Source organism: Myodes glareolus, chromosome 5, assembly GCF_982192425.1.
Source record: "Myodes glareolus chromosome 5, mMyoGla1.1, whole genome shotgun sequence".
In the NCBI taxonomy this organism is placed as follows: domain Eukaryota; kingdom Metazoa; phylum Chordata; class Mammalia; order Rodentia; family Cricetidae; genus Myodes; species Myodes glareolus.
The window spans coordinates 4,317,128-4,342,452 of NC_142030.1; the positions used below are offsets into that span (position 1 = coordinate 4,317,128).

The 25,325-nt window shown below is 43.8% G+C and overlaps 1 protein-coding gene across 1 annotated transcript; it reads left to right on the forward strand.

Moving 5' to 3' along the window:
- Window positions 1-9: 9 nt before the first annotated feature.
- On the forward strand, window positions 10-18,123 carry Flvcr1 (FLVCR choline and heme transporter 1). Its single transcript, XM_085687526.2, has 10 exons — window positions 10-825; window positions 4,543-4,687; window positions 10,363-10,503; window positions 11,528-11,595; window positions 12,433-12,536; window positions 12,992-13,102; window positions 13,360-13,465; window positions 14,206-14,317; window positions 15,189-15,256; window positions 15,414-18,123. Exons 1-10 carry the CDS (start codon window positions 106-108, stop codon window positions 15,483-15,485), a joined length of 1,647 nt encoding a protein of 548 aa, XP_085543652.2. The 5' UTR covers window positions 10-105; the 3' UTR covers window positions 15,486-18,123.
- The last annotated feature ends 7,202 nt before the right edge of the window (window positions 18,124-25,325 follow it).

The window sequence follows — 25,325 nt, forward strand, 5'->3', positions numbered from 1 at the left end:
GCTCCACTTAGTCAGCGGGCGGCGCGGGCTAGCGCTCGGCCCCGGGCTAGGAGCGTGGAGCCGGCCGGGAGAGTAAAGGAGCGGCGGGGCGGGGAGCTGGGAGGCATGGCGCGGCCCGACGACGACGAGGAGGGGCCGGCCTTGGCGCCCGGGCACCCGCTGGCAAAGGAATACCTTCCGGTGCTGAGAGGCGCCCCTGACGGGGAGACGCACGCGGAGCTGCAGGAAGGGCCTGAGGCGGAGATCGGAGGCCCGGAACACGGCCCCGTGATCGCGGGAGCCCCGGACAGACCCCAAGCCCTGCTGGCAGCGGAGGAGGAGACCCAGGCCCGGTTGCTGCCCGCAGGCGGTGGAGAGGACGACCCGGTTCCCACGCGCTCCCCGCGCACGGCACTGTCGCCGCGGCGCTTCGTGGTGCTGCTCATCTTCAGCTCGTACTCGCTGGTGAACGCCTTCCATTGGATCCAGTACAGCATCATCAGCAACGTGTTCGAGGGCTTCTACGGCGTGTCGGCGCTACACATCAACTGGCTGTCCATGGTGTACATGCTGGCCTACGTGCCCCTCATCTTCCCGGCCACCTGGCTGCTGGACACGCGAGGCCTGCGGCTCACGGCGCTGCTGGGCTCCGGCCTCAATTGCCTGGGCGCCTGGGTCAAGTGCGGCAGCGTGCAGCGGCACCTCTTCTGGGTCACCATGCTGGGGCAGAGTCTGTGCTCCGTGGCGCAGGTCTTCATCTTGGGCTTGCCCTCCCGCATCGCCTCCGTGTGGTTTGGACCCAAGGAGGTGTCGACGGCTTGTGCCACCGCGGTGCTGGGCAATCAGGTAAAAACTGGAACGACTTGCTACTGGGATCCTCTTAAGGACAGTAGGAAGTCGTAGGCGGGGCTGGGGCGACGGTCGGTGGGTAAAGAGCATACCATAGAAGCGTGAAGACTGAGCGCCAGCACCACGTGAAAAGCCGGGCTTGGTGGCCCCAGGTTGTATTCCCAGCCAGCACTGACAGGTGAGGAGGACAGCTCCTGAGAAAGAACATCCGAGATTGCACTCTGGTTTACACACAGGCACGCACGGAAGTTTTGGCAGTGAAGGAGATCTCCTAGGTAATTTTGTCACCATTGCAGAAGGAAGGTGTTGAATTCTGTGAAGTTTGTTTCCATACTGAATGCCCTTGGAACAGCCCCGATTTAATTGTACTAGTAGTGAAGACAGCGCGGTAGGTGCCGAGCAGGTCTAAGTGAATGCTCAGTAAATGGTCTGGTCATAAAGACTTGGCAATATTACTGAGTTCAGTTGTTAGCTCTTAGCAGTCAGGCAGTGGAGGGCAAATCACTGATCGTGGAATGGTTAGTGAGAAATGACCTTGTTTTCCCCTCCGTCATAAATTCAAATGCCATTGGAATTCCAGAAGCAACACTAGGCAAAAGGTTTGTTTGGGGGCGTGTGTGCGCTTTGTTATTTATTTATTTATTTTGAAACAGGGTTTCCTTCACTCTGGCAGGCTGGCCTGGAATTGTCTGTGTACCCCTGGTAGGCTCCAAGCTCTGGAGAATCCTGCCAGCCTCCCAAACACAGGAATGTGCCAAGCCGCTGTTCTTTTTGCATTTGTTAATTTCAGCCTAGTTCTCTTATTGTGATTTAAATTCTTAATAGAGGGCACTTGTAACACCAGATGTTTTTGTCACTACTGTAAATGTCACCGTTGTAAAGGACATTTAGTATTCATTCAGTTGAAGGAAATCTAGTTACCCCTCCCTTGTTATACATATATTGCTACATGCAGCTGTTGTGTAACCAGAAAATGTTACTTTCCTACTTCAAATCCCACTTGGATCAAGATAGTGGTTTAAAAGACCCCAAAAGACTAAATGTGTGTGTTTAATTTGTTAGATTTACTTATTTTCTCTAAAACTGCAGAAGAAAGGGTCACCTAAACTATAATTGTCATGTATTCAAAATAATTTTATACTGATACTTTGATTGTTTCTTTATATTTGGATAGCAGATGTTTTCTTAAGATATTTTTGTTTCTAAATTCTATTCAAGATTAATGCTTCATTGGCCATAACAAAAATATTATCAACTCCATGTCTATGAAGCATCAGTTTTATGGGTAATAAATGAAGCATTTACTTATGGGTGGACTTCCGTCTTGTCGCACATTCTGGGTCTTCCTGTATTCTCCTAAGGTGTTCTGTTCCTTCCTAGGCTCCTGTAAACTGGACAGTTGCTCCTCATGACCCAGTGTGCATTTTCAGCCTCATTTATGGAATGACCATGCATAATAATATTCAGAGGTATCATGCAGTTACTGAGTGGCATTAAAGTGGTTCATGTGTCATTCAGCTTCCTATTATAAGGTTAGGACCTATTAGTTTCCACACTCGATAGACAGGGAAATTGAAACTTTAAGGAATGGAATCATTTTCCGAAGGTAATAATACAGCTTGTTCACACACAAGTGTGTCTGGCTCCTGAATGGTAGCTTTTATCTTTTCAGGTCTCTAGAGGGAACCTTTGAAAATACAAATGCTTGAAGTTCACCAGTGGTTTCCCAGAGTCCTTAAATGTGAAGTCTTCGCTGTGAATTACAAAACCTATTTACTGTGTATTTGGTTTCTTAAGCAGTGCTAAGCTTGCACTTGCACAAGGACCTTTGCAGAAACCTTCCTTCCTATGCTTAGCGTATTCTTCCTCTTCAGATTGCTTGATTACATACATAGAGCCACTCAGCTCTCTGCAAGTTCAATTTTTCTTTCTTTCTTTTTTCTTGGGTTTTCGAAGCAGGGTTTCTCTGCAGCTTTGGAGCCTGTCCTGCAACTAGCTCTTGTAGACCAGGCTGACCTTGAACTCACAGAGATCTGCCTGCCTCTGCCTCCCGAGTGCTGGGATTAAAGGCCTGCGCCACCACCAGGCTCAAGTTCATTTTAAAAAGCCAGTAGCGTTCTTGATTCCGAGTAGAGCTCCTCAGTCACTTCTTACTGCATCATTAAATGTTATCTCTCTATGTTGCATTTATCACTGTCTCTTTATTATTCATATATTTTAAAATACACACATTTAATGCTCATTACTGTCTGTTATTTATTTTTCCCCCCGAGTAACTTTCCACATATCTTTGTAATTGTTCATTTACTTTTTTTCCTTGAATTTCTTTGTGTGTGTGTCCATGTATGTGTATAGGTGTACATGTAGGAGGGAGGTGGTTGGGTGAGTACACACTTGAAAACGAGAGGGGATTTTGGATGCCCGCAAACACCCTATACCTTATTCTTTTGAAGAAGAGTCTCATAAACCTGGAGTTGAGGTTTTTTAGCTAAGCTGTCAGCCATCAGGCCCTGGAAGTCACCTGTCCTCACACCCAGGGCTGTGGGTACAGGTGTGCACAGGACCCTGCTCAGTTTATTATGTGGGTGCTGGGATTAGAACTTTGGTCCTCATGCTTGCTCGGCAGGTGCTCTTACCCACTGAGCCAGCTTGCCAGCCCCTAATTGCTTTGTGTATGACTTTGTCTATGCTGACTATTTTGTGTAGATGGAATTATATAATGTATGTCTTTTTGTGTCTGACTTAGTTCTCTCTTGTGTTTTCAAAGTCCATGGTATACATCAGTACTTCATTCTTTCTTACAGATGAATATGCTTCATTGTGTGCACATGCCAGATAAAAGTCTAGGTTATGTTTTGGGTCTGTGAATGGGGTTGCTGTGAGTATTTGAGTGTAGTTTATTTGGCTATCTATTTTTTGTTTGGGGGCAAGTACCTACAAGTGAAATTGAAACTTCGTATTTCAGTTCTGTGTTAAATTTGTGAAGAAATTGCCAAACTGTCCATAGTGGCTATATCATTTACATTTGGACCACCAGTCTATGAGGGTTCCAGTTTCTCCCACTCTTGTGAATACTTTTCCTTTGTTTGTTAGTTTGTTTTGTTTTGTTTGAGACAAGGTTTCTCTGTGTAGCCACCCTGGCTGCCCTGGAACTCACTTTCTAGACCAGACTGGCCTTGAACTTCCAGAGATCCACCTGCCTCTGCCTCCCAGGTACTGGGGTTAAATAAGTTAATAAGTATTCACACCAGGTGTGCCACCACTACCTGGTGTGAATACTTATTTTCTGTTTCTATAATCACACTCATTCAAGTGGATGTAAGATGGAGTATCATTGTCATTTTGGTTTGTATTCCCCTTAACAACATTATATTGACTTTTTTTTTCTATATTCTTCTTAGCTGTTTGCGTGTCTTCTTTGGAAGAATGTCTTTTCAAGTCTTTGGCCCACTTAACATTGGGATTCTTATGTTTTTGTTGTGGATTTGTAAAACAACAACAACAACAACAAAAACCCTTTTTAATCCCTCATCAGACATAAGGAGAAGTTTGGCGGCAGTTTTCCTTCATCAGTAGAACAGAGACAGTAGAACGGACTTTTTAGGGTTACCGTGCGTCTTTGTATGTACTACTGTTCTTCATCATATTCTGTTAAATGCCAACTTTTGCTCTGTTTGCTATTGATAGTTCTTAACAGGACTGTTTATTTTACAGCTTGGAGCTGCAGTTGGCTTTTTGTTGCCACCTGTTTTAGTGCCCAACGTGCAGAATAACACAGACCTTCTGGCTTATAACATCAACACCATGTTTTACGGAACAGCATTTATCTCCACACTTTTGTTTTTTTTAACAGTAATTGGTAAGTAAACTGTTTGCCCTAAGACTTAGATGAATGCATGACACATAGACGAGAGTTTTGCTAATGGTGTCTCCAGTACTCTTTGTTTTGTTCTTACCATGCAACGTCTTGCCCAGGTCCTGAGCGGAACCGCTCTAGGGCCATGTTATGGGCCACTCCATGTTTGTTTGTTTGTCTTTTTAATGTTCTAAAGGGTTTGAAGACTAATCAGTCCCATTTCTCTTTCTACTAACTCAGCTTGGTAAGTGTTCATTTCAAACGTGCTGCCTGGCTTCCCTTTCCATATTCATCTGTGTGGTGTGCATCCTGTACTTACCTAGCCTGCAGCTAGTGCCCGTCATGCTTTGAAATGACGCTCACAGGCTACCACCTTCCCTTTCCTAGGACCCCCCCTCCCAGGGATCCCCAGTTTAGCATTAACTGGGTTTAAAGTGTTGACCTGTGAATGATCCTGGGCAGCATCGAGCTGTTCAGAATTTCAAACTGTGGCAACTGTCTGCTTGCTAGGCCACCTCAGCAAAGCCCGGCTGCCATCCTTCGTCCCCGAGTCCTCCCGCCTGGGCCTGTCTTTTGAAGGAGTCAGTCAGAGTCAGCTGCAAGCAGCCATCACCAGCTTGGAAGAAGCTTTGGGAAGGTCTGCTTTTTTTTTTTTTTTTAAGTTTATTTTTAAGGGGAAGCAGTTTTGATTTTCGGGGAGAAGCTAGACGTATCTAAGATACATCGCCGTGACTGGAGCAGCGCCTGTGAGACACTCAGTATCTCCTGCATGGGTTTTTATCAGAAAAGGAACTGTGAAGTTCACAGACCAGCTCTTAATTAACGTTTATAGTTAAAGCTTGTTTAGTTGGAGGTTTTAGACTTGTATATTGAACTTTTTACCTTGCTATGATATTAATGAAAACTTCATATTTTGTGATCTCCAGATATAAAGTTGAGTTTTCAGAGAAATATCTGCTGACTACCTGGGTAGGTGAGCGGCAGGGTCAGGTATAGGAAGCTCAGTCCACACCTGCAGTTTCCCTTGAGATAACGAACAGAATGTTCTCTTGGTGGCATCTGAAGTATGCCAGTGCGCGCGGTTGGCGTTAGTCAGGGAGTGGCATGTTTGCCCTGCACACACTGCCGAAAGGGGCAGGTTTTCCTGGTGCTCTTTTAGTATTTAACAAGACGTGTACTGTGGGGACCTCCTGACTCTGCCTTTCCGGTTGGTGCATTTGGTTGCCTGACAAAGTAGGAAATGTTGCTTCTGTGCATTTTAGAGAAGTGGATCTTGCCCTTAACAGTAGGGTTAAGTATAAAATGTCTTTCAATCACTTATGTGTAATCACATAAATTTCAGACTCTCATCTTATTGAATCTTCTGTTGAGCTTCTCCTTACAAGAAATGAATAATTAATTATATAAGATGTCTTTATGAAAAGAAAGGACTGGAGAGGTGGCTCAGCAGCTAAGAGCGCTTTCTGCTCTTGCAGAGGACCCAAGTTGTGTTCTCAGCACCCATGTCATTGGGTGACTCACAACCTCCTGTGATTCCAGTTACAGGGGACCTGGCTTCTATATACTTCTACAGGGGACCTCTATGTACTGCATTCACATAAACAAAACCCCAAAACCCAACACGCACATGTACAAAGCATTAAAAGCTGAGATATTTTTAATTAATTAATTAATTAATTATTGGAAAGATAGCTCAGTGGTTAAGAGCACTTGTGTACTTGCCGCTGCAGAGGACCTGGTTCGGTTCCCAGCATGCACATGTAGCTAGCGCACATCCAGAGTTCCAGAGATGCCCTCTCCGTGGACACCAGACACTAATGGTACACATGAAGACATGCAGGCAAGTCATGCATACACATGAAATAAATCTAAAATAAAAATGAAACCTTAAAAATAATATCTATAATTGAAGTTTTTACGTGATATGTGTGTGTGTGTGTATATATATATATATATATATATATATATATATATATATATATATAAACTATTAGAGTAGGCTTTTAGTTTTCAAAGACAGGAGTAAGAACAATAGAGTAGGTAGGACCGTGGATTTATTATCTTTATTAGTTTGAGAAATTAAAGAGTGAGCTATTTACATATCTAACTAGTTATTGATGTACTTGTAGCTTGTGGGTTGAGAGTGGAAACAGAACTGGAGGTCTGGAAAAATGTAATAAAGAAGGGCTTGTTTTCAAGTTTGTTTTAGTGTCCTACTTTTTAAAAAAAAATATTTATTAATTATGTATACAGCATTCTGTTTGCATGTGTCCCTGCAGGCCAGAAGAAGGCACCAGATCTTGTTACAGGTGGTTATGAGCCACCATTTAGTCACTGGGAATTGAACTCAGGACCTCTGGAAGAATAGTCCATGCTCTTAACCTCTGAGCCATCTCTTCAGCCCTAGTGCCCTACATTTTTTTTAATCTTATGACTCTAGACATAGTATAAAAGCAAAGTAAGAATTAGTCAAGGTGGCATATACTATAAACCCAGTACTTGCGAGGTGGGTACCAGAGGACCAGGAATTCAAGGTTATCCTTGACTACGTGAGGCCCTGTCTCAAAAAAAAAAAATACCATTATTGTGTGAAAATTGTGACATTAACTAGAAAGGCAACTTGTGTCTTACTCAGATATATTTGCTAAGGTAGAAAACTGAATTTGGAAATTCTTATTTGAAGTGCCTTATTTGCTGGAAGAGATGAGCTTACTATCCCTCTAAATTCTACTGATAATTACTTAAAAATTCAACCAGATCCAAGTATAAATTACAGTTTTTAGTGACATGACATATATTGAACTAGGATTCATTAGTCTCCCTCAAAGACTTCCTGAAAGGTTCACTTTGTGTGACCTTCCTTGTCCTCGTGGGGTGCAGATGTAGATGTGGATGGAACCTGGCTGGGAATCCAAGGAACTAACCCTAGCCTTCTACTGAATCCATGCTAATTCCTCATTCTTGGAGAATCTGGCCTCTCACATTTGGATTGTAGGTGTGCACCAAAACCTGAGTAAGCACACACCACACGACTTTGATTCTCTTCACCAGTACCGGGGAGGCAGAGGCAGGTGGATCTCTGAGTTCAAGGCCAACCTGGTCTACAGAATGAGTTCCAGGATAGCCAAGGCTAGAGAAACCCTGTCTCAAACTCCCCCACTCCCCAAAAAAGAAAAAAAAAACCATTTAATTCAATATTAGTCTACGTAAACACAAGAGAGTATAGTATAGCTGTGTAATTGTACTTTTGATTCTTCTATTCAAGATGTCTACATAGCTATAAAACTTTTAATAGAGATGCATTTTACTTACTTAATCTGTAAGTATTTTAAGCTCTTGAGGCACAGTCTGTTTTTTAAGTGAATATTGCATTTATTTATTTTTAATTTTTGGTCTCTCTGCGTAGCTCTGGATGTCCTGGAACTCACTCTGCAGACCAGGCTGGCCTCAAACTCACAGAGATCCACCCACCTCTGCCTCCTGAGTGCTGGGATTAAGGATGTGCCCCACTGAGTTCCACTTTAAGTGAATATATTTCAAACGAGACAATACATTTTATGTAGTACTTGATAATTATAAGAGTTTACATATTTTGTGTGATCTTTATAGCAGCTTGTTATTGTTGTTTTCATTTAACAAATGAGAATCGATACTGAGACATACATAAGACTGGCAGGGGCAGAATTCACACGTGTATTTATTTGCCTTCTGATAGACAGTGTGTAATGTCTGTCTGAGGCTCACGCAATCACAGAAGGGCTCTGAACAACCCTGGTTTGCTCTGAACGTTCCAGTTTCTTATACTTCGAGGAGTTCCTCAAGCTCTTGGCAACTTCATGTGCTGCTGCTTAGAGTGGATAATCAGTTCTTTTATTGGCACAGGTTTTTAGTGGAAAAGAAAGGTCCCCATTTCAAAGAAAAAATCAAAAGGCCCTATCTCCTACTTTGAAATACTGCACAACACAGAAAGGTCATAGAAAGATGACCTTTCAGTCCTTGTTTTCCTCAGGTAGCACTGAGTCTGACCTGATGGTGTGTAGTTGGTATATTCGGGAGTCTGACTTTCCACGGTGTGTAGTTGATAGGTACGGAAGTCTGTCTTCCCACGGTGTGTAGTTGGTATATTCAGGAGTCTGACTTTCCATGGTGTGTAGTTGATGGGTACAGGAGTCTGACTTCCCACGAGGTATAATTAGTAGGTACAGGTTACATTTGCCAAGAGATAACTTCATCTCTCTGAAACTAGAGGTTGATTCTTGTATTCAGAAAGTAAACCTGAATAGAGCTAAAGACTGGTGAGGACTATTTTTAATTTATGTGAATTTTTAAATCCATTTTTGGTTTATTTTGATTTGTTTTTTATAGTAAATTTAAATCTAAGAAAGATATTTAAGACTTATTGGAAACTCATGGCTACAGTTATTTATAGTCTGAAACCTTGATTTACTACCGTGAAAGTTTTGTATTACCTATGCTAATAAAAAACAATATCTCCTATCCGACTGGAGCACAGAGAGACTTGCAGGACAGACACAAGCCTCCTAACAGTGCAAGGACCAGATAGGGAGAAAGGAAGAGGAGGAGCTGCGGCAGCTAAAGGTTCTGTGTCTACCGGGCTCCAGTAAGGGCGCTACAAATAAGTACCTGCGCTTTCTGTCCCTTTGAACCAGTTCTGAGCTCCAAAGTAGTTTGGTTTCAGTTGCATCATTATTAATTTTAATTATTAATTTTTCTTTAAAAATTTTAAAATTTCCATTATTAAAATTTTCTTTCCAACAAAAACTTTAATTTTTTATTCTTACCAGCCAATAGAAAGAGGACTCATACCATTTCGTGGGAGTTACAGGATTGTTTCTTCCCCAGTAACTCTCAAATATGTCTGCACTGGGAATATCCAGGAATTTTTCTCTTCAGCGTAGTCTCATGTTCCGCCCTGGAGATTCTGCTCATTAAACTTTACATAGAGTTTCAAAATCAGTATTAATTGTAAATTTCCAGATGATTCCACTTGACAGCCAGAGACATCAGACCTAACCCACTTCAAATTGAAAATAAAGTTGGCCTCTTCCAACCAAGAAGAAGAAATTGTTAGGAAAGGGATGAGAAAAGGGGAAATGATGAGAGGGAGCAGGGGGAGGCTCCTCTGTGCACAGGTTAGCTCTGAGAGAACATGACTTCTCCCTGTGTGCTCCCCTTCTGAATTTACCTGTTAGCTCTAAAGTGCATTTTCCATGAATTCTCTAAGGATCAGGGACTTGTACGTCTGTGGTGATGGAAACATGGTTGGATGACTGCTGCCTGGGAAGGCCACTGAATCTCCCAAGGGACTGAGCTTAAAAGTCAAATCCTTGATGTAGTAAACATCGATCTGGGTTGTAAAAATGCAGTAATCAGCGGGCAAAAGTGGTGTCATTGCCAGCGGTTTTTCAGCTCAAATGAATTGGCCAAATCTCTGAGTTTTAGTTCAGAGAGCTAAAAGGAAAGTGCCAAATTATTCATCACTTAGAAGTCAATGAAGAAAACAACAACTTGGCTATAAAAGACTTTGACTACCTCTTTAATCCTGACCTAAACTCGCTCCTCTCACTAAGAAAGATGCATAGACTTAATCACGTGTGATGTGTGGGTATTGTAGAGGAAGGTTATTCATATGTGTTCTTTTTCACACATGTTCCCAGCGTTCAAGGAAAAGCCTTTGTTACCGCCAAGCCAGGCTCAGGCAGCCCTGCAGGCCAGCCTCCCTGCGAAGTACTCCTACAAGAACTCCATCTGGAACCTGTTCAGGAACGTCCCCTTTGTTCTCCTGCTGGTTAGTTACGGTAAGTGGCGTGGTACTCATCGGTGGCCACACGCCTTAGAGCGCTACGGATTCTTTTTATTGACACTAGTGACTTGAACATTAATGAGGTTGGTTCTTGAACTCCATAGCCTAATTATGAATGTAAGTGTTGAGCAAAAGTTCCCAAAGGGATTTTTTTTCTAATGTTTTTAAAATAGAAAAAAAAAAAAAGCAGATCTCAGAAGTACTTTATGCTTTTTTGAGTCCTGGTGGAGTATTCCATCTAGAATGTAGAAATTCCACTTGCAGTTATATTTAGAGAAACCCACCCTTGTGTTTAGGAGTAAAATCTTAATATCAACTGCAGTCTTATTTTAAATTCTGAAAACCTGGGGAGAGGGGTGTTAAATGTCTGTTGATAAGACAGTAGGTAACTCACACTGTGGACTGTTACACAGTAGAGAAACCAGTGAACTAGAGTGGACTGTGTCACCCGAACCACACAACTGAGTGGGGAGACCGAGTTATAGATGCATACTACTTATAAAGCTTATTATATGCAGAGTAATTCTAATTATTCATGAATATGCATATGAAATTCAAAATTCCAAGATCAAGATGTTTTATCAAGAAAAGAGGTGTATTTATTTCATATCTTTGGAAAGTTCGAGACCAGGTAGCCCCATCTGCTTGGTCTCTGTTGAGAAACCCTGGAAGCATCATGACAGGGGTGAACTACAACTTTGTGCCAAGTATGCCGAGCTGTCTGGCGGCCTTATTTTACAACAGCCTCCTGATAACTGACTCTCTCCAGAGAGCCCTGTGCCGCATCTCCTTGTTCTAGGTCCCCCCTCTTGAAGGTTCCATCACTTTTGCCCCTCCCCTAGGTGGAGACCAAGCTTCCAGCACAGGTCTCTAGGAAACCTAGTGTTCGGTCCTTTTGTCCAGTTCCCAAGGCGGCACTGGTGCAGTCAGTCTTCCTGGCTGGTTATTAGGTATTTTACATATTGCATAGCGTTCCCTGCTATTTCAGAGAGTGATGGACTTCTATTTTTTCTTTATAGGTATCATGACTGGAGCATTTTATTCTGTTTCAACATTATTAAATCAAATGATACTGACGTATTATGTGGTAAGCTTTCATGCCTGGCGAGCTTCTGCTTTTATATTGTATGCTTGACCAAGACATTTTCTTTAACAGTATAATTTACATTAGCATGGTCCTAAAATGAAGGATTATGACCTTGTTGATGCAAAAGATTGACTTCCGTTTTTTAAAAGACAGCATTTACTCTACAACTAGGAGGTGGGAAAAGCTGAAGAAAGCAGATTCAGGACTCAAAGTAAGATGGGTCTCACAGTTAAAGCGGAGGGCCAGTTATCCGTGTGATGCTGGTCTAGTTTGCTCTGGTCCCCTGGACTCAGTGTGTAAACTCAGTTCAAAATCACTATCTCCCATACTTGTTATTATGTGTATTTAACCTAATTTGCAAAACACACATTGAAAGTAAAGATGATTAAGCATTGTGGTAAAGCCTTAATTTGGTTATATGGAAAGACACAAAACCTTGTAAGGGATGTCAGCTTAAACATAGGTCAGTCTGACCTCTCTCTTCAAAAGGAGCTGGCCCTTTTACTATGTAAAGTCGGTGCCCTTAACTCTCTCTTTGCACATATCTAAGTGATTTCAGAGTCCTAACAAACAGTAAGTACAGCCATGAACTACCCCGGAAGTATTGCCTTTTTTATTTCTTCCATTATTTTATCATCGTTTTTGTCATTGCTGTTGTTTTACAATAGAATGCTTTCTTCAGTAAACCACCCTCTCCAAAAACACAGCTCTAGCCTGTGTAGTGAGTCTTCCTAATTGTGTGCTTACTTTTATATGATTATTTCCGCTAACTGGGAATGTATGGGAATATGAGCCATAAGCTTGAATTAGAGAGATCTGATTATCACATTGTTTTAGGGAGAAGAGGTGAATGCTGGAAGGATTGGGCTAACACTGGTGGTAGCTGGAATGGTGGGCTCCATTCTTTGTGGCTTATGGCTGGACTACACCAAAACCTACAAGTAAGTTACAGTAGATACACGCATGGTACATAGGTAAAGATACATTGATTTTAAAGGACGGGATTTCACTAGGTAGCCCAGGCTGTCTTGGAGCTGTCGTCCTACCTCAGCTGCCTGGCTGCAGGACAGCAGCATGTACCACCATATCTGACTAAGACTTGCCAGGAGTGTTTCAGTGGTCTACCTACATGAATGCTTTACAAACCTTCCTACCCCTTTTGTAGGCTGTTTCTGTTTAAAAAGAGCCCTCCTAGGGAAGCACCAGGTTCTTTTATCTTGTCTTTTTTTATTTTGTAAACTTTGAAAACAAAAATGTTCTATTCTATGGCAAGATTATTGTTGAGCTAGCTACGTTATCCGCAGATGAGAGGAATAGTTTATGGTAGCCAGCCACGTTCTTCTGTGTGCCTTAGGAGAATAGAAGGGAACCAGTGATGATTTTGTCTTTGTTCTAGGCAGACGACTCTGATAGTGTACGTGTTGTCTTTCATTGGAATGCTTGTGTTTACTTTCACACTGGACCTTCGGTACATCATTGTGGTGTTCGTTACTGGTGGGATCCTTGGGTAAGTGTCAGGTGTGCGGAAGAAATGACATCTTGGTCCTGCCGTTCTGAAGGAGTGTGTAAAAGGCCCTCCAAAGGTCCTTTTGATAGTTTAAACTCAAAAGTTCCATTATGTACATTTAAATATACAGTTCCTCAAAAGTATAGCAAAAACGTTTAAGCTATTTTGGTGTGCTGTTGGTAGAAATAGATGCGCCTCCGCAGTCCAAGTGCCCGCCCTTCTCATAGCCCACCTGTTCCATGGTCTTGCTCTCCTAGCTTCTTCATGACTGGTTACCTCCCTCTGGGCTTTGAATTTGCTGTTGAGATCACTTACCCTGAATCTGAAGGCACGTCCTCTGGGCTTCTCAATGCTGCTGCGCAGGTAATCCTGGGCTTCTGCTGTTGCTGCTTTTTAAAAAGATTTATTTATTATGTATCCAGTGTTCTGCCTGCATTTCTGCCTGCAGGCCAGAAGAGGGCACCAGATCTCATTACGGATGGTTGTGAGCCACCAGGTGGTTGCTAGGAAATGAACTCAGACCTATGGATGAGCAGGCAGTGCTCTTAACCGCTGAGCTTCTCTCCAGTTCCCTCTTAACCCAAGACAGCTAACCAGGTGTGGTGGTAGCAATCCCCAGTACTTGACAGGTAGAGACAGGAGGACCAGGAGTTCAAGGCCAGTGTCAGCTACATAGTGTGTTTGAGGCTAGCCTGGGTGTATGAAACTCTGTCTCAAAAGATGGAACAAACAGAACCAGGAAAAGCCAGGTGATTCCTATGGTCAGTGAGCAGTGAGCTTGGCCTGACTTTGTGGGTTAATGATCCTGATTTTCAGTGGTTGTTTCTAGAAGCCAAATCATAAGGAAGGTCAGTTAAGGAGGGCTCTGTGGGTGTGTGTACTTGTTGTAAAACAGTAGACCAGTGGCCGTGTGGTGGTGACGGTGCACACCTTTAATCCCAGTACTCGGGAGGCAGACGCAGGTGTGAGTTTGAGTCCAACCTGGTCTACAAAGCGAATTCCAGAACAGCTAGGGCTGTTACACAGAGAAACCCTGTCTCAGAATATAAACAAACAAATAAAACAGAAAATTAATAAAAATTATTTCCCGAATTTTATTTTAGATATTTGGAATTTTGTTCACTTTGGCTCAAGGAAAGCTCATGTCAGACTATGATCCTACGGCAGGAAACTTTTTCCTCTGTGCCTGGATGTTCTTAGGCATCATTCTGACAGGTCAGTGCTGAGTGTGTGCACCGTCTCCTCTGTATTCAGTCGTGTGCATTGTCCTCTCGGATGTGAGTCTGTTCTTTCATTTTGGTGGTTCTAAATTTCATGCCATTACTCTGTGTAAAAGACAATACTGGACAATACAGGAGAAATGACTCACTGAACCCGGGTTTAATTCCCAGCACCCAAATGGTCGCTCACAGCATCTAACTCTGGTTCCAGAGGATCCGATGTCCTCTTCTGGCCTCCTCTGGCTCTGCACATAAATGCAAGCCACACACCCACATACGTAAAATAAAAATAATCCTTCTAAAAAGCTTACAAGAATTATATGAATTATTTATCTCTTATCACCTTCCACTTGGACCTATGGGCACCTTAGGGCTCCCTGTCCAGAACCCAGTTCACTGTGTTCCCGCAGTGCATGCCTGTTTCTCTCGTATTTCCCTTAGCTCGGTCTGTCCTCCACTTACCTGGCCAAACAAGGAATTCCGAAGTCACCACTTTTCCTCCTTTACTACATCCCATTGTCACACCTGTATCTGTAGCTGACGGATGGAGGTGGTTAAGCCCAACACCTAGGTGTCTTCCCAGCTCAGCAGGGTGGTTGGCGCTCACAGCACTATGCACCGTGTTTCACGTGTTAGAATACAGTTGGCTATCAGCACTATGCACCGTGTGTCACGTGTTAGAATACAGTTGGCTATCAGCACTATGCACCGTGTGTCACGTGTTAGAATACAGTTGGCTATCAGCACTATGCACCGTGTGTCACGTGTTAGAATACAGTTGGCTATCAGCACTACATACCGTGTGTTCCATGTATAACACAGAAGGAGATGGCGGCCCTTTTGTGGTAACTCTGCTTCTGTTTTAGCCCTGATCAAGACTGATCTGAGGAGACACAGCGTAAACATGGGGCTGGTGAATGGAGCCGTCAAAGCTGTAAGTAGCGTTTCTGTGGCTGTGCTCCGAGCACACAGGGGGCGAATGGGGCCATTACTCTTATTTTTTATTCTTTATTCTTTTGAGTCAGTTCACCAATTGTCTGTTTAGTAGCATGTCAGTGTGGTCCATCCCTTCAATGCAATTACTTTTGCAGGTGCCTGTTGATAGTCTAACAGATCAGAAACCAGAGGTGATGCTGTCTAAGCAGTTGGAATCTTCACTCTGAGGAGGGGACAGCGCCTGCCCCTCAGCGTGGGCGTGCCATCATCCCTGGGGAGCTGTGTGAGCAGTGAGGACACTTACTTGAAAATTACTGTGTGAACTCTAAATATTATTTTGTTTTACTGTTAATTTAGGCAACATTTGGTTAAAATGCCCTCGCTGCCCTCGCTGCGCCTTGTTACCACTACCGCTCATCTAGATTGTCCGTCTTCAGTTGTGCAGTGTGTCCATGAAGTAGCAATCTTGACATTTTTTCAGAATGTTTTGTTTTTTATGGGGCTCTAATTCCTGTAAGACATGTAAGAGTGCGTGCAGTTCACATACAGACCTGTCCAGTGCGTTTCCAGTTAACTGTCGTCTCACTGGGCTGAGCAGTGTGAGCGCGGAAGCACCAGCTCACTTGAGGTCAGGGCTGGGATCCGGATCCCAGAGAAGTGCTCAGACTTTTCCCATCTTTCATGCTCTTGTTGTACAGTGTGTGTGTGACAATTCTGTCCCACAAAACAAACAAAAAAACAAAAGAAAACCAAAAATCAAACAAACAAAAAACAGTTGTATAAAACATCACAGAATCCATTACACTCTGGTTAGCTAAGGAGCTGAGGCACACCCAGGTCGTCTGGAGTTCCTCTCTGTGCTGACTTTATACAAATAAATAAATGCTAATACTGTATTTTTTCAGTGCAACTTAAAAATAGAATAGTTTCATGCCCACTGTCTGTTTTTTACTCTCTTTCAAGAAAATTTCATCATCTATGTTACGTGCTAGCTTGAGATTTCTTATGTCACATCAATATTTGCCTTGGAGATACGTAAGATAAGGAGTCTGTGCTAACTTCAGAGAGCCCACGCGGCTTTCCGTGGAAAGCCCTTGAAATTCTAGCTGCTGTGTTTCCAGGATCATTTCTCTGACCTTTGCTCTCTGAGGGTTGCCAGCCTCTGCACGTGTTCTGTGAGTGCTGGGGACAAGTTCTCCTCCACCTCAGAGTGTACGTGGACACCACTCTGTGGGTGTCGAGTCTTTTCGTGCTCAGGGCAAGAGGAATGGGACCAAGTGAGCTTTCACATTCCCTACTGCTGTCTTGTTCACAGTGAGACAGACATTGGCGTTCCAACTCTAAGCATACCGCCATGACATTTTAGCAACAGTAGTGTAATTTTGTAAATTTTACCAAAAAATTACATCAAAAAGCATGCAGAAAAGCCAATCTTGTAATGAATATATTTGAAACACATGCAACTTTGATTTAGGCAATATATACATTGATTTATTTTGATATTATTCATTTTCATCAAGTGCTATAAACTATGTAAAATCTGACACTGGAAAATGTCCTGGAAGAGTTACTATCACTCGGGATCAGGGCCTGGTTTTGTGTTCTTGGTGTGTTCTGTCATGGTGACTCTGGACACATCATTTAGCCTCGCTGGCAGCATTTTCGTTATTCATGAAATAAATATTTAACTTTGATCTAAAACAGTGGTTCTCAACCTATGGGTTGTCACCCCTCTGGGAGTTGAATGACTCTTTCACAGGGATTGCATAGCAGATATTTATATTACGATTTGTAACAGTGGCAAAATTACAGTTATGAAGGAGCAATGAAATAATTCTGTGGTTGGGGGTCACCACAACATGAGGAACTATGTTAAAGGGACATTGTATTAGGAAGGTTGAGAACCACTGATCTTAAAGACCTCTTAAAAATATTGTTGTTTGCTGGGCAGTGGTGGCACACGCCTTTAATTCCTGTACTCAGGAGGCAGAGGCAGGCAGGTCTCTGAGTTCGAGGCCAGCCTAGCCTACATAGTGAGTTCTAGGACAGCCAAGGCTACACAGAGAAACCCTGTCTTGAAAAACAAAAAACAAAAAATTGTCATTCATCATGGAGTAGACTGAATCACTGTACCACGGAAAATCTAGCTGGAGTAAAACTGCACAGACAATTGAATAGACAGTGTAGTGCTCCTGTGTAAAGACAGGGACTTTCAGTAGCTTTTTAACCTTTTCTCCTGTCTGTAGTAGTTCAGGCAAATCAATCTGTGTTATCAGTCACTTCTTTTGATATTTATGCCACAGGTTAAAGAGGACCAAAAATACAGTCTCCCCCAACTGTTTCTATCTTTAAATGTACAGTACTGTTTACAACAATCATGTGCTTGTTGAGTTCCTGAAACTCTGAGCAAATCACAGACAGAAGCTGGAATATTTAATGTCTGAAAAGCATGTGTGTGCTTTGCCATTGTCTGGAAAGGGATAAAGTACAAGGTAACAATGCAAAGTGAATTCCTGACGTCTTCAGTATTTTAAGTGAATGCTGTAGATAACATAGAAAGTGGGGATTTGATTTAATTTTGTGTCGTGGCTTTAGAAGTAATTATCACCCGTGTCAGTTTAGCAGACGACTTAGGAGCTCAATTGTGTTCTCAGATGCCGTTGCACTCGGAAGCGCTGTGAACATGGCTGTTGTCGTTGGGAATGTTGGAGAAATGTCTCGTGTGAAATGTTTGTGTTAGTAACTGGAACAGCACCTGTGTTTGATGTCTTCATTTCTAATCTTATTTTTGCTATTTTTATAATTTCCTTATGTGTTTTTTCTTCATTATTTCATACTTGAAATAAATTTATTTTTTTAATGCTACACTCGTGTATTTTAATAACAAGTTCTGGTGCCTGGTATATGTGGAAGCTAGAAAGTGATCGTGTGATCTTAGAGTGACTGCAGAGGTAAATAAGCCCACTGGGACCAGCCCTTGACAGAAAACAAGATGTTTACTTAAAAATCGTGTAAGAGTAAACTGGGAAAGCACTCAGCTGAGGATGCGTAAGGCCACCGCCGAGGACCTGAGTGCTGTTTCTAACACCCGCATCAAGCTCACAACCGTCCCAGGGATCCAACACCCTCTTGTGCCCTCCATGGGCAACTGCATGCATGTGTATATACCCCACACAGGTACATATTTTAAAATAATAAAAACAAGATTTAAAAAAAAAAAAACTTAGGGAGGGTGATATGAGCAAGACAGCAGAGCATTTCTCTCAAAAGCGTTGTTTCTCACACTCCTCATAGACGGCACTTTTATCGGGGATCCGGAAGTCCAGTGGGGAGGTTTCAGTACAGCTCTAGCAGAAAACCTGTGAGCAGACACTGAAGAAGGTAAGACGAGCCGTAGTGGTGCATCACAGTGCAGAGGAACTCCATCCGAGGGCACAGAGCCAGCACTCACTTCATCAGCTGTGCAGAAACCTGTGCTTCCTGCTGGCCCAGCCAGGATAATGAGGTGGTTGGGAAAGTGGAATGTCGGAAAGGCTAGAAGCAGAGAAGGACGACCTGGGAGCCTGTGGCCCACTCCAGACTCCATCGGGGAGCCACTTGGGATGCTTCGCCTGTGGACTATGGGCTCCCCATTCCTATGTATGCTGTACTCTTGGTCAGTCAGGTTGGCTTCCCAGGCATGTCCACATGGACAGAACCTCAAGTATCTCAAGCAGAGAGTCACTCAACTTGGCAGTGTTAGAAGGTGCCCAGACTAGGGAAAGCAAATAGGAAGTGTCGTACACCTAGCCTGGTTTTTCAGGATGGAGAGAAGACAAGAAGGAGCAGATGTGTGGAGCAGGTAAGTCCATGGCAAATGTCTGTGTCTCAGAGTCCATGGCCAGGCTAATCGGTAAATTCTCTCCTAAAGGTAGTCAGTATAACCTGGAGGAGGGACCAGAGACATGGCTCAGTGAATAAGGTGGCCCTGCCTCCAAGCCTGACAACCTGAGATCAATCCCCAGGATCCATGGTCAGAGGAGAGAACTGACTCACCCAAGCTGTCTTTTTGACTGCCACACATGAGCATGTATGAGCCAGCATGTCCATGTATATACACATAGACGCTCAAACACAAAATTAAAAAATAAAATACTTTAAAAAATTAATCTAGAAGAGGTGTAGTTTCTTATACATATACAGCAAAGTAAAAACGGCTGTGTTTGTGTGTGTGTGTGTGTGTGTGTGTGAGATAGGTCATGCCTGCCTGCCCAGCATCTGAGAGGCAGGAAGATCAAGTTTCCTGGTCATCTGCAGCTTTGTGGTAAGTTTGAGGCCAGCCCGGGCTACGTTGAGACCCTATCTCAGAAACCTAATGTTTATTTAAAATAAAAGCTAAAAACAAATCAAGGAAACATGATACCATAAGCGAATAATAGTCCAGTAACAAACTCCAAAGAAATTGAGATCTGTAAATTTCCTAACAAGGAATTCATAATAGTTTATTTTACAGTGCTGGGATCAGATCCAAAGAAAACCATTGTTCTAAGTAATCTCAGTGTGGTGGTCTGAATGAGCACCACAGGCTCATGTGTTTGAACGCTTTGCCCCCGGCTGCTGGTCTATTTGGAAGCTCTGTAGAGTCTGGAGGAAGTATGTCACTGGGCTACAAGTTTGTCGTCTTGGCCCCCTTTCTCTGTATCTTCTGTGTGGCGATCCCATCACTGCTGCCATGTTCTCCCTGACTGCTGCCTTCTCCCCACCGTAAACTCTGTGCCTCCAGAACTGTGAGCCTTTGAATACCAGAAGCCCAGCTTTCTGGACTGTGCTAATAAAAGCTTAGGAGACAAGAAAGCTGAGAAATGCAATCATGATATTCCGGAGGGAAACAAGAACTTTCTTAGGATTTGGGCTAGAAGCAAATCATGGGATATATAACTGAACCTGACTGCATTCTGCCCATAACCTGAGAATTTGCCTATGACTAAATAATAGACCTTAAAAAAAAAAAAAAAAAAAAAAAGAGGGCATGAAAGGGGTAAGGTGTGGGAGGATCTGGAAGAAGTTGGGGGAGGAATGCCAAAAGATATGAAATTCTCAGCTAATAAAATATGTTAAAAATAAAAACGTATGCACTTTCTTTTTTTTAAGATTTATTTATTTATTATGTATACAACATTCTGCCTCCATGTATGCCCGCATGCCAGAAGAGGGCACCAGATCTCATTACGGATGGTTGTGAGCCACCATGTGGTTGCTGGGGATTGAACTCAGGACCTCTGGAAGAACAGTGAGTGCTCTTAACCACTGAGTCATCTCTCCAGCCCCACTTTCTTTGGCAGGGGAAATTTCAAAAGAGCATTGCATTGAATCTTTGCCGTGCTTATTCCTAATTATTCTTATGCAGGTTCACAATGAGAAAGGAACAAGGGAGGCAGAAGGAAATGAAAAATGTTCAGTTGGAAGAGGAATGCATTAAGAATTTAAGATTTCAGGCTGTAGTTGTGAAAGGGATTAGCATTAAAGAATGCCTGCTGTTCTGCTCAGGACAGTAGCAAAGGTACCTGAGGTCACACCACACCCAGCTAAGCTCCCACCGCTCGTGAGACTTCTGATCCCTTCAGTCAAGGACTTGGGGGTTATGAGCCCCAGGGTATGGTCTGCATACTGCCACTTCAAATCTCATGACTCTCTTGCCCTCTCTGCTGGCCAGAGAGGCAACATGGTTGGTGCTCTTCACCCGTGGGCAAAATGACTGGGCGAAGGCAGCTGGATCAGCAGTGGCGTCTGATTTGTCTGTATCTGTGAGTTTGTCTTTTCATTGCACCCCTTAATAGATTGGTTATTAGACTTTTGTGGGTCCTCACTTCACCCACCTTGTAAAAGAGAGCCTTAGGAGTTGTTTACTCCCAGAAAGCCACTGCCAAAGCAAGTTTTTCACCAGTTTCACTGCAGAAGCTGCTGCCACCGTGGTCCACGGGATCAGAAATAAAATTAAATTAATTCATTTAAAAAATGAAATTAAAGGGCTGGAGAGATGGCTCAGTGGTTAAGAGCACTGCCTGTTCTTCCAAAGGTCCTGAGTTCAATTCCCAGCAACCACATGGTGGCTCACAACCATCTGTAATGAGATCTGGTGCCCTCTTCTGGCCTGCAGGCATACATGCGGACAGAATATTGCACACATAATAAATAAATAAATTAAAAAAAAAAGAAATTAAAAGCAAAACTGCCTGCGTCAGTATTTCCCCAGGTTCAGATACAGAGCATGATGTAGCTGTGGTCCAGTGAGGCCAGATGCATCCTTGGCTGCAGTAGAAGTTTGTGGTGCTGTCCATGTGGCACTGGTGTATGGGTATAAAAATTCAAGACTGAAAGGGAGTCATGTGTCAAGGTTCCAAAAAGCCACTGAGGCAAGACAGTGTGCGTGACACAGTTGGGGGCCATGTGAGGAGATCCCCAGCGCCCACTGCATGAAAATGAAAATGAAGCCTCAGGTGCATCGGGGACGCCAGAACCATCTAGGCACAACTCTTGGTACATTCTGTCAAGGAATTTAGCTTTATTCTGCCCAGGCCCTGAAATTTTGTGTCAGGCTAAATCAAAATATAATGAATTAATTTTTGGCAGAGGAAATTTCCAGATAGAACAATTAGGCTATAACATGGCTTCTGCTTGCTGTTCTTATCCAGAATTTCAGTGGAATGAAGCCAAATACTGGGCAAAACATAAATGTAAAAAAAAAATGCATTTTTGTGAGGAAGAAAGAAAGTTTAAAGTTGCAACCAATAGGGATGCTAAAGAGAGACTGTGAGTATTAAAGAGAAACCTGCCCTGCACTGGGACAAATAGGCCCCGAGGGAAACCCCCCATCTAAGGCTGCAACTTGTGAATATACAAATTCATTTTAAAAGAGCTAAGCTTCAAGTGTAGGAAGGGTTCCCTACTTCTGGAAAGCAACTGTCTAGGAAAGTGTCTCCCCCAGAGAAAGCACACATGGAGTACTTCAAGAAGTCCCAAGTGAACCAGGCTAATAAACGCTTTACTCCCAACAATTCATCTTAGTGTCCCTCTTGAACTTGCATCTGAGACATTTCTTAAAGTAGAAACACAGTAAAGACCTTTTCTCAACCTTCCGTCTCAGTGAGATGGGAAAGGCAGAACACAGCTTCAGATGTGATCTGGGTTGTCAGTGTTGACCACAGCAATAAACCTCAGATAGAAAGCCCAGCTATCCAGTAGGAGATGACAAGTCCAGACTCATTGGTCTGAAATCCATCTGTCAGGCCTGCTACTGCATACCACTTCTCCAAGGCAGAAAACTCTGTCGGAGTTTTTGTCTGGGGAGCCGTTGTCACATCAGCAATGTGAAAGCCCGGCCTCTACTGGGCGTTTTTATAACTGTTTGAGGAGAGAGAGGTATATTGAGATAAAGAGAGAAAGGAGAGGCTACAGGACCATATACTGAGGCAAGCCACAACTAAAACTTTGGAGTCCCCACTGTAAGAATTAGCCTGCCTCTTGTAGAGTGCCTTGAAACCACCCAGGAGGTTGGATAAAACAGGCTCTAGCTAACAATCTGGAAAGCAGCTGTGGGGCCTTGTGGGTTACTTTTCCTCCTCAGGTTCAGATGTGCTCCTGACGTGGAGCTGGGAGTGACCTAAGGAACCAAATCTCGACATTGTTCCTCTTCAGTATTGTCCGCCTCTCAGTTCCCAAGCCTAACAAGTCGACTGAACCCTGGCGTGTAGATTTAGACCCATTTCTGGTATCGCCATACCCTTCCTTAAGGATGACTCTTATAAAAAGAAAGGGAAAACCTTTGGAAGGTTGACAGTGTAGCTCAGTTGGTAGCGTGCTTGCTGAGCATGTGGGAAGCCCTGGGTTTGATCTGCAGCATCACGTACACTGGGCAGAGTGGTGCCCAGATGTGATCTTACCTATCATTTAGTAGGTGCAGGCAGAAGAGTCAGAAGTTCAAGGTCATCCTTGACTATAGTCGTGAGTTGGAGTCTGAGGTACATGAGACCCTATCTCATTTTTTTTTTCTTTTGGATCTTCACTGATTGTAACCACTGGACAGAATGAGTGACCTGGGGCCCCACTTTGCCGCAAGACATAAAATCAGAAAGTCATGGCATCAGACACAGTTTTGAAAGTTTCTGAGGGAGGGCAAATCCGGTCACTCTCATGCAGCTAGTGGCTGGCAGTAATTCCAACTTCAGGCCAGTAGCGACAGCATCAGCCACCAATCCATCCTAGTGTCCCACAGAGACAGCTTCAAGTCGGAGCTGGACTGTCACCAGGTCCCTCTGGATCTGGGCCCGCTCTCAGACACTTGGCTGTGATCTGCCACTGGCTTTTCTGTCTCCTGGGATCCAGAAGATGCCTGCTCAGATTGTTCCGCAGGGCTGGGCCTGTGCAGACCCTCAAGAAGGAAGGTGACCTGAGCTGTCGTTTTGGACAGCTGCCCAAGTTGCCCTGAAGGCTGTCCCTCTTCTGCGGCCACCCTGTCCCCCAGCCTTGCAGCAGGGGTCTGAGTCAGTGAGTAACCAAGCGGAAAAAGGTGGACTCTGTGACCTTCCAGTTACCGTGATGACGACAGTAAGTCACACTAATGAGTCTCTAATTTAGCCCTTGGGATCTTTGAAAAGGAAAAGTCCAGTGAACCGTGTCTACCTACTCCCAAGTCAGATTCCTGAAAATCACGTGTCTTCCACCTTTGAAGACAGATCCGTACTGAATCTCTTCTTGTGCTTGTTCTCACGTGTGTTTAGAACGCCCTTAGTCTTATGTGATTTGTCCACGTGGTGGACTCAGGATACCATAGGATATCTGTAGCCTAGTATCCCAGGCTCAGATGGGCTGGGCAGCAAAGCAAGGGTTCCTGAGCAAAGTTGAGCTGCTCTGTGTTGGCTTGGGGATCCCAGCTATCCCATAACCATCCTTACAAGGAACAGTCTAAGAGACACTTGTATCCCCTCCCTTCAGTTGTCAGACTATTCAATCTACGGACCCACCCCCACTCCCCAAATTAAAATTTCATGTTGGGAGAAAGGAAAGGCTGGAGCCCTGGTGTTAGCGAGGGGTGCGGGAGGGGTGCCTTTTCCCTAGGAAGAGATCTCATACAGTTCTGGAAACTCCTGGGGCCACTTATGTGAGAGACCCTGAAGCTGAGGCAATGGTGGCTCAGCCATGAGTGTGGCCACATCTTGACCCTGACTGCGTAGTCCCACACACCTCTTCTCTAAACCTCGTGTCAGCTCCCTGAAGACTGGCTTAGAAAGGTGACACGGGTCCTGCAGCAGGTCCTGCAGAGGAATGTCGCTAAAAAAGCGCCATGTGCAGCCGAGTAGAGCAAGAGGTTTATTGGGGGGGGGGGGGAGTGAAAGTGTGAAAGGCCATGTCAGGGTGAGGACATGAGAGAGGCAGACGGACGGACAGACAGACGGGAGAAACAAGAGGAAGAAGAGAGACAGAGGTAAGAAGAGGTAAGAGTGAGCTGTGCCCTTAAAGGGTGCACATGTCACATAGCCAACCGTGGAAAGGCACCTGGTGACAGGTGATGATGTAACTGCTGCTGAGGCAGGAAATAAAGGGCATCACCGGGCCTTTCTGTCTGCTCCTCTTCCCGATCTGATTGAATACCTCTCCTTTCTCTGCACCTCCCCCTTGTGTGTGTTGTGTATGTAGACATGTACATCAGTCCATGCATGTGTGTGTGTGATATATGCATGTATACATGTTCATTTGTCTACATATGTGTGTATGCTGTCTGCACATATACATGTTCATCTGTCCATGCCTGTGTATGTGCTGTATACATATATACATGTTCTTCTGTCCCTGCGTGTATGCTGTAATGCATATATACATGTTCATTTGTCCATGCATGTGTGCACACTGTATGCATGTATACATGTTTATTCGTCTATGCATGTGTGTGTGTGCATGTGAAGTCAGTGGGCAATGTCAGGTTTTTCAATGAACCTGGAATGAACTCCAAGTGTTTACCAGGGAGACCAGAGTTCCCTTTAGGGGTTTGTAGTCTCCGTAATGAAAGAGTTTAAAAACTGGCCCAAAAAAGA

Bases quoted from the DNA above. Each gene is read 5' to 3' on its own strand.
- Flvcr1 (XM_085687526.2), top strand. From the start codon at position 106: ATGGCGCGGCCCGACGACGACGAGGAGGGGCCGGCCTTGGCGCCCGGG. The intron at 11,596-12,432 runs GTAAGCTTTCAT...ACATTGTTTTAG, and splicing joins TGATACTGACGTATTATGTG to GGAGAAGAGGTGAATGCTGG. The intron at 15,257-15,413 runs GTAAGTAGCGTT...TTACTTTTGCAG, and splicing joins TGAATGGAGCCGTCAAAGCT to GTGCCTGTTGATAGTCTAAC.